This window comes from Pezoporus occidentalis, unplaced genomic scaffold, assembly GCF_034315485.1.
Source record: "Pezoporus occidentalis ecotype Australia unplaced genomic scaffold, CSIRO_AGI_Poc_V1 ctg220, whole genome shotgun sequence".
Taxonomy (NCBI): domain Eukaryota; kingdom Metazoa; phylum Chordata; class Aves; order Psittaciformes; family Psittacidae; genus Pezoporus; species Pezoporus occidentalis.
The window spans coordinates 1,556,980-1,566,118 of NW_026914073.1; the positions used below are offsets into that span (position 1 = coordinate 1,556,980).

The 9,139-nt window shown below is 54.9% G+C and overlaps 1 protein-coding gene across 6 annotated transcripts in view; it reads left to right on the forward strand.

The window, feature by feature from the left end:
* RUSC2 (RUN and SH3 domain containing 2) overlaps positions 1 to 5,695 on the forward strand; it is a 53,144-nt gene extending 47,449 nt beyond the window's left edge. For all 6 annotated transcript variants that reach the window (XM_062620438.1, XM_062620440.1, XM_062620439.1 and 3 more), the window contains 4 exons: positions 341 to 387; positions 2,004 to 3,000; positions 3,646 to 3,819; positions 4,095 to 5,695. In XM_062620438.1, coding sequence (XP_062476422.1) covers positions 341 to 387; positions 2,004 to 3,000; positions 3,646 to 3,819; positions 4,095 to 4,275 — 1,399 coding nt within the window. In that variant the 3' untranslated portion in view covers positions 4,276 to 5,695. The remainder of the gene's footprint in view (positions 1 to 340; positions 388 to 2,003; positions 3,001 to 3,645; positions 3,820 to 4,094) is intronic.
* Positions 5,696 to 9,139: the final 3,444 nt, after the last annotated feature.

A 9,139-nucleotide genomic window follows, 5' to 3' on the forward strand; every position in this document is an offset into this window, starting at 1 on the left:
TTCTTCCATGTGAGCTCTTCTCAGCAAAGCTAAGTTCTGTCAAGGGCATAGGAGCTAAATGATGAGGTAACTTGCTGGAAATGTGGCTTTTAGGGCGGAAGCTGCACAATGCCTCATGCAAAGCAAACTGGTTGGACCTGTGGCAGGCTGGGTGTCTGTGGTCAGTGCATGCAGATAGAAGTGAACAACTGTCCTTTCACTAAGTCTTCAGGTTCACAGGTTCGTGCTGTGCAAATGCCCTTTTAAAGCCACATTTCCTTTTCACAGAACAGCAAGGATGAAGGGGGTGAATTGATTTTCATTCTTTCTTTCTCTCCCTGCTTGTTTTCCCTTCCTGCAGTATCCGGTCCTTGGAGTTCTGGTTCAACCACCTCTACAACCATGAAGGTAAGAGCCTGAGGGCTGTGGGCTGCAGTGGGAGCCAAACTCTGCACAATGTAAAGGACAGGAAGGACATGCATTTCTCTTCCTGGTCTCCCAGCCTAGGCTGCTCTGAGCTGAAAGATGAGATTGTACACAGCCCCAGTGTAACAGGGAAGTCCTGGGTGGAAATCCAAGCTCCATGCAGCTCCCACCACATCATTCCCAGCTGCAGTTAGTACCTAAGGCTATCACCTCCAGTGAAGATCCCTCAATCTACCCACAGGAGACCCTCTCTGAATTTCTGTGTTCCCTGCCCAGTGCCTGACAGCTTAATATAGGTGGAGATGCACACACTTCACTGAAACTGTTCAGGCATGAGAAATGGAATGGAAAGAAATGGAAACAAAAACCTCCTGACAAACAAAAAGCAGATTTTACTGGATGTATCTGGCTTTTTTTCAACGAGAAATGTTTCTAGAGCATGCACGTAACCCTAGAGCAGCACAACCAAGCTGCCTGGTGCCTAGAAGCAACACGACTGAGTGCTAAGTGCACAGTGAGACAGGCACTCTAGACCTGATGGATGCCTGAGAGTGCTGCTGGCTCAGTCCGTGCTCAGCCCAGAGCTCTGCAAGAAAACCCCAATATCTCCTGGGGACTGACAGCAGACATTTCCCAGTTTTTTCTGGGCAGTCAGCACTTCTTTCTGGAGCCGACAGGAAAGTAGACTTGCCTTTATACTGAGCAGTGTGGCAAGAGAAAGTATCCTGGTTTTCTGGAGCAGAAGACGACCACCAGTTTCAAGCCATCATTAAGAGCTGGAAGTGTGAGCTAAAGCTAGGGCTATCAGGATGATGAAGGCCTAGCAAAAGGGTTGAAGGTAAGGTGCAGGTCCTGTCCCATAAGTTTGTTATCTCGCAGAGTTCATAAATCCTGCTCCTAATTCAGTCCCTGGGAGTGAGACCTGGCAATAAAGCTGAGGCAGAGGGTACTGCAGATGTGGCCAAGTGAAGTGAAGGATGAATGCTGCAGCTTGAAATGCCAGTCCATTTTCTGTTAGGATCCACAATGCAGCCCAGACAGGTCCCTGGGAAGATTATTAAACTGTCCGTGACACCTCTCTGCAAGGGACTGGTACTGGTGAGATCTGCATCTCTTTGCTCATCTCCAGGAGGTGGGAAAGAGAAATTTAACTTGTGTTGGAAGGGACCTTAAAGCTCATCCAGTTCCAATCCCCTGCCACAGGCAGGGACACCTCGCAATAGACCAAGTTGCTCCAAACCCTGTCCAACCTGGCCTTGAACACTGCCAAGAATGGGGCAGCCGCAGCTTCTCTGAGCAAAATTGATGCTCTTTACTCACACACTATTCCCATGGTATTTTGTGGCAGAGGTCATCCTGGTGGATGCTCTGCCAGGCAGGTCCTGGCTGCAGGCACAACTGGAAGCAGGATCTGGGCCAGTTTGCTGAGAGCTCACAGAGCATCTGGTGCTCCGGACCCAGTGTTGAGCCTCACACTGCAGCTACAGCTCTGACCAAAAACAAACATCCAGCTCCTTTCCCCATGGCTTCAGCAGCTTCTTGGTGGCTTGGCAAAGGTGCAAGGGCCCCTGCTGTAATTAATGTCTCTTGCCCTACAGATATCATCCTGGCACACTACCAGCCGGTGGGCTTCTTGTGCCTCTCTCACAGCGTGTGCCAGCCTCTTTTCGAGGAGCTCCTGCTCCTGCTCCAGCCTCTCTCCCTGCTGCCCTTCAACCTAGACCTGCTTTTCGAGCACCACCTGATGCAGATGGGCAAAGAGCAGCAGCAGCAGAAGGAGCTGCTGCGTGTGAAGCAGGACCTGCTGCTTTCTGCACACTCCACGCTGCAGCTGATGCGGACGCGGGGCAGCAGCGAGGATCCAGATGGATGCAGCACTGCCCCTGAAGCATGCAAAGTGGGTACCAGGGATGGTGACACCTCACCAGGCCACAGCCCCCAGCAAGCTGCAAAAGAGAGGGTCAAGGGGGTAGGGGCTTCCTGCGGGGATGGTGACAGGGAAGAAGAGAGGAAGAAGATGAGAGAGAGCACGAAGATGCGAGACAGCACATGGGAGGGAAAGAAGGACAAGCAGGCGGGCTGGTGGTACCAGCTCATGCAGAGCTCTCAGATTTATATCGAGGGCTCAGCTGAAGGCTCAAAGTTCATCCGGTATGAGAAGAAAAAGAAGGCTTTGAACACTGTGCCCAGGTCAGGGGAAACCCACAAGGCACCACCTCCCCGTGAAGGGGTGGTGGAGGGTGCAGAGGCTTGCCCCATTGCTGAGGGTAGCTTGGAGGAGAGGCCCAAGGCTGCCAACAAGCCAAGTCCTGAAGTTGTGGAAGAACCCTTGGAAAAGCCCCAGCAAGTACCAGTAAACGAAGAGGTGAAGGAATGGAGCTGGCCCTTCTGGATGGGCAGCCCCCCAGATTCAGTGGTTACAGAGCTGAAGCACAGCAAGGAGAAGGAGGCTGGGACTCAGCAAAGAGTGGGAGCAGCAGCAGCAGCCCCCCAAGAGGAGAGCAGCCCCAGTGCATCAGAGAGCAGCCAGCCCATCAAGTGGGGACACTTGTTTGGGTCCCGGAAGGTGCAAAAAGAGCCCAGGCAGCCTAACAGGTAGGGGCAGGGGTGGCTTGGGGCTGGGGAGGGCTGGTTAACCTGGTGCTGAAGCAGTGTGGGTGGAAGCCAAGACAACCACTGGGGTATACCACAGTGGTATATCAGAGAGAGTATGTGAACAGAGGGGTTTGTGACCCCTGCCCACCCCTGCCATCCTGCTGGCCTGCCTTAATTCCTCCTACACCACCACTCCTCTTGGGTCCTACCTTTGCCTAATCCATCTCACAGCTCTTCTTCCTCAGCTCTACCACTACCTTGGCTCCTAAGCCCATTCTGCAAGGGAAGGGACCCTGCTGCATGGCCCTCATCATCACCTCATCCCTCCCCAAAACACATTCAGAGAATAGAACATGAAGCCATCCCTACTGCACACAACAGGTCAGGAGAAGGCACAAGGTCACCCCATGTAGCTGAGACCTCCTCACACTGCCTCTCCATCTCTACCCTTACTGCTTCTATGGACACTGCAAATGTCCTCCCCAGTCTAGGCCATGGTGTGTCTGGAGGATGCTGGTGGTGTGTCTCCAGGAGGCAGACTGGGAACCACAGTGCGTGGAGCCAGATCTCTAAGGCACGACCGTGGCTGCTCCTTACCCCCAGGTACGCTTCCCTGCCACTACCTGCTCTGTCTCCTTATTGCAGGTTGCCCTCTGGCTGGCTGAGCTTGGACAAGTCCGTGTTCCAGCTGGTAGCCCAGACTGTTGGGGCAAGCATGTGGCGAGAAGCAGCTTCTGAGCCGGAGCCCCCTCAGCCAGAGCCATCTGAAGAGACCCCCGTGGCACAGCCAGCCCAGGGGCTGGCTCCTCACTCTGCCTGGTGAGTGTCACCCTGTGGTGCTGGGACACGGCGGGTTGGGGTTGTCATGGCTCTACTTGTTGCAGTTTGCTTTGCCCCTCATGGACCAGGGGATGGTTTGGGGCAGGGATGCAGCTTGTGCATCCAGCTGCATCACTACAACCTGGAGGTGAGGGGAGCTGGGAGCCTGGCTGGGGTGGGAGGCAGGAGGTGGTTTCCTTGCTCCTCTGTGCTTGTGTTGGTCCCTGGGGTGAATGTCCTGTGGTAAGCTAACATTTGTGTCCCTCTGCCTGCAGCATGGTGAAAGCCCTTTGCCATCACATTGCCACCGAGACAGGACAGTTGAGCTTCAACAAAGGGGATATCCTGCAGGTCATCTCCAAGGTGGATGGTGACTGGCTGCAGTGCAGTCTCGGCTCCGAGGAGGGACTCGTGCCCATCATGTATGTCACCCACCCGGAGGATGAGGACTATTAACGTGGCTGGCGGGCCAAGCACAGTACCAGGGGCTGCTTAGGCTCCTCTGGGAAAGCCCACCCTGCTTAGGGGAACAAACACAGCTTCTTGCTAGTTTCTTACCTTTCATGCCATTACAGAATACAGTAACCATAGGTGGTTCCTTCTTGCTCCTCCTCATGCAGCTGCCAAAGGCCACTTGGCCCCCAGGGTCTTCTGCAAGCTGCACCTTGTATTGCCAGGCATTGCCGTGCATGCAGCCACACCGGGGACCACCTGAACCCCCTCCACCCCACACCATCTCCTGCACCCATAGGCCATGGACTCGTACATAGCAGGAATCCAAGCAGACCCTTCTGGAGCAGCACCCCAGCTCAGATTCATGCTGGAGGGTGCAGGATGCTGGCTGTCTCCTCTTTGGGGGTGGCAGTGCCGTCTGCAGCCATCAGTATCCCTGGCATCATCAGCCACAGAGTTGGGAGCACTGTATGTTGGCAAGGTCTTTGCAAGTCTGGGCTGATGGGTTGCACAGCAGCTTGATTAGGGGCTGCAAGGGAGGCTCCCCCACACTGGAGCAGCCCCATCCTAACATGTTATAGTGGTTCCTGCTGCGTTGTACCTGGCCAAGTGGCCTGGCACTGCCACACTGCAGGGCTGTGCCTGGCCTGGGGATCAGGACGGGGTACAAGTGTGTGTGCAGAGCAAAGGGGTGCGTTGAGTCATGAGGAAGGAGCATGGATGTTCAGTGTTATGTAGGTCTGGGATGGGTAGTGCCACCCTGTATGGAGATGGGTGCTGTGGGGCTTGGTCCTGTGCCCTCCACGCTGAGCACGGAGCCTGGGAAGCCCTGGGATGCTCAGAGGAGGGGGGCTGGAGGGGAGGGGGTGAGGGCAGGGTCCCTGACTGGGCTAGGGATGTTCTTTGGTGTTGGGGGCAGTGCTCCCGGCAGGTAGATTGGAGGGTGCTCCCAGAGGGAGATGGGGAGATGGGGAGGGAGAGGTGGTGCTCCCCTTGGCATAGGGTTTCTGGTCTTGGTGAGCAATGCTGTGGGGTGGGAGGGACAAATGTTGTGTACGAGCAGAAAGGGCTGCTGGGGATCGTGGGGTGTTTGGTAGACGCAATGCCAGTCAACCCTTTCCTTGCCATGTTTATGCCACCTGTTGGGATGGGGATCTACATTGGCCCATCAGGTGGAAAAGTGTTAATGGAAGGCCATGCCAGTATTTGGTGCCTTGGCTGGGTTGATGCTGCTTGCAGTGTCATGCCTGGGCTGGCTTCCCCATGGCAAGGGACCCTGGTCTTGCAAGGTTACCTCCTGCTTGTACATCGCTTAGTGGACGTTGCACCATATTTAATTTGTATTTCCCTGTTAGAACAAGGTGTCTCACCTTTATTTATTTCTTTATTTATGATGCATATTAATAAAAAAGGTGCTGATTGAGCTCACTGCTGCCCAGCCTTGTGATTTCAGCTCATCCCTGCAAAGGGACCGATGGGACACTGCACAGGTCTGCACAGCAGTCTTTGTCCTGCCTCCACCACAACCAACACAAGACCTTCAGAAGGAGACAGATTGCTCCCAGCTATCAATCAATCAGACCTGTCGGTTCAGGCTGGGGAGGGGGCTATATCACCTCACCAGATATCTTGGGAGGCAGTGTTGTTCAGGGTTCCTTGTCTTTGTTCCTTGTGCATGCTCATATGGACCCAGGCAGTGGAGCTCACACCATTTCACTTTGGCATTACTTCTCTAGGGTGCTCAGGGCGCTGAAAGGTGTCCATAGATGCAGCCACACTGGAACTTGTAACCTGTGGACAGCAGGAGGAAACCCTGAGCAGCAAGGGAAGGAGGTGGTGAAGGATGGGTTGTAGGGCTGGGACACAGAGCCTGGGATAACTTGCCCACAAGGGTCAGTGGCTGCAGGCTACCCACAAAGTAAGGGCTCCAGGGCTTTTAAAGACTTGCACAAGCATTGGATTTCTAAGTCCAGCAGGAATGAGCCCTAAGAGCCCATCTCTTCACTTTACGCCCCAGTAGCTCCAAGGAGGAGGGAAAAGCTCTGCTTGAGGCTCCATCATTTGCTGCAAGAACACCACACTGGAGTTTGTTGTGTCAATGTGGACAAACAATTTGCAGTGGTGTAGTGAGTCAAAAAAGCTTTAAAAAACAACAATCCATAAATGAAGCAGCATAAGACCCAGTCCTGGCTTGGAGAGGCACGGAGCAGCTAGGGCTGGCACATGGGATGGTTTAGTTAACCTCTCAGAGGGGGTGGTGGTCAGGGCTGTTTACAAATTACAGATCCAAGCTGCTCTCTGCACATGCACTGCCCAAATGGGGAAGAGGGCTGTGTGCTGCATGATGCTGAGTCAGCCCTGGGGAACGAGAGGGGATTTACAGCCGCCTGTAAATCCCTGGGTGCTTGCTGCTGGGACAGCCTTGGATGCAGGGGATGCAGGGTGTCAGGGGGTGGATTTGGGGCTGCTGCTGCTGAAGTCTTGTTCAGGGTCATCTGGCTAAACTCAAACAGGTCCCGGTGGTGGCTGTCAGCCTGTCCCAGTCAGGAACTGCCACAGAGCATGAAGCCCATGAGGCTGGAAGGCACACAGCAGTGCAGAGCAGCCGTTCGCTAGCTAACAGGAGTCCCCAGCCTCTTTACTGCACCAGCTAAAGCCCCTTCCCAACATCCTGGTTGCAAGCTGCCTGCCAGGGCCAGTCCCATGTTCCCCTGCCCACCACAGGCACAGGGCAGAGCAGTCACCACCCCAGCACCAGTACCCACCTCGTATGTCCTGAGGTGCAGAGCAAGGCCAGAGGCAGCTCTGGACCAGCAGCAAGATGAACAGTCTGTCCTGCCCATCGCGTGTAACCTGTGCAGGGTCCTGGAGCAGTGTCAATGCCCTCCAGTCCTGCTCCTTGCAGGCGGCTCTCGGGTGCTGCTCAGGGAATTTGCTCCTGGCCTCCTTGCAGATCTTGGAGTAGGTCTTAGCAAAGAGGTGCAGGACTCTGGGAAAGAACGCTGGGAGCAGAACATCTGGCATGTGGGAAGCAAAGAAGAGCCCTTAGCAAACTGCCAAGCTGCTCTGGGGACAGGCTGGGAGAAATGAGATGGGAGCACAGGTTTCGGCAGGACACACAGCCAGAGGTGGGATGGGGATGGTCATGGAGTGAGAACAGGCAGCCCTGGGGTGAGCACAGGGCCCTGGGGTGATGCAGCCACAGCAAGAGAGCTGTCTTCAGAGGGGGAACCCTATAGGTGAGCCAGGACGCCACAAACAGTTTCCAAGGAGAGACCTGCAAGCCATGCTTGCAAGACTCATGGGGAAGCAGAGGGTGTCTCATCAAACAGACTCAATAGCAGTCAGTATCAGGACTGCAGGAGGAGTGTGACTGTCACATCATCATGACTGCTGCAGCATCTGACAGAGAACAAAGAAGGCACCACATTAACACAGCAGCTTTTCAAGGAATCATAGAATCACAGCGTGGTTTGGGTTGGAAAGGACCTTAAAGCTCCTCCAGTTCCAAACCCCTGCCATAGGCAGGGACAGTTTCCACTAGACCAGGTTGCTCCAAGCCCTGTCCAAGATGGCCTGGAAGTGTCAGTGCGGTGGAAAATGGGTTCATGCTCTGCTGGGGCTCTTCTCTTGCAAGGGCTGCAGGCAGTACCGAGTCTGAGGACAGCAGGGGGGCAGATGTCTGCACAAGGGAGCACGGGTTGCAAGCAGGAATGTGTGCATCCAAAGGAAAGGCCCACATATTAGGGAATTGAGGGGAATGCCTTTCCTTCCCACACCCTTCCTGGCAGCCAGACCCAGCGCTCACCCTCCCAGTGTGACAGGCAGTGGCACATCCCCAAATCGCACACGTTTCCATGCAGCAGCTACGCCATACAAGGCAGGGACCACCAGGCTGGGGATGGGCATGTCGGTGGCTCTGACACCCCTGTGACCACTGTTTTGGGGACGTCAAACCATGTATGAGCACATGAGAGCTTTGTGCATACTCAAAACGCCCAGGGCTCAGGCTAGCCCTTCTGCAGCATTGCCTGGGGACAGCCCAGCTCCTGCTCCAGGGTTACAGAAGCTGCTTCCCTGGTCCCTGGCTGGTGTGACCCTGCTCATGGCAGGAGCAGTGCCGAGGAAGGAGCAGGCACATCCCGGTTCCCTTTCGGTCGGAGGACACACGGCTCTGCGGTCATGGCATGTCCTGGGACTCAGCACTGAAACAGGTGCCTGCCGTGTTGACTCACTTCCTTGGCCCCTCACTGACTCCCTCTCTGCCTCAGTGCCCCCATGTGCACAAGGAAACCCACAGGGTTTCTCTGAATGAACCTCAGTGTCAGCACTGCCCTCAAGCAGCCCTCACAGCACAGAGCCCCTATTTCCCCTTGCTTCAAGGCTCATGGGGCAAGAGCCAGTCTCTGTGCACCAGCATCTGCCTGTGGTCCATGGGTGACAGCATGGAGATTTGGGTGAGGTGCTGCTCCTGGAGAGCATCATGCAGGGAGCAGGGCATGCAGGTGCAAGCACCAACTTCCAGCTGCAGGCAGGAACAGGCAGGAGCCCTCTCTCCAAGTGGCCCCAGCAATAGGGTCCCCACTTTAGGAGAGGGATGCAGACCTCTTTGCACCACAGACAGGCCTTTGGGAAGAAGAATCTCAAACAAAAGGAAGACACTGGATGCAATACTACCATTGGCTGGTTTGCAGTACCAGGCAGAGACAAGAAAGGCATTGATGCGTGGCTCCTCCACGTGTGCCACAAAGCCAAGGGGGAAGACAGGGAACTGAGCACCATGCAGGACTGGAATAAGCATGTTCTCAGGAAAGGGATGCCCGATAGTGATGGCCACAACATGCTTCATTTCCATGACCCTGAATAA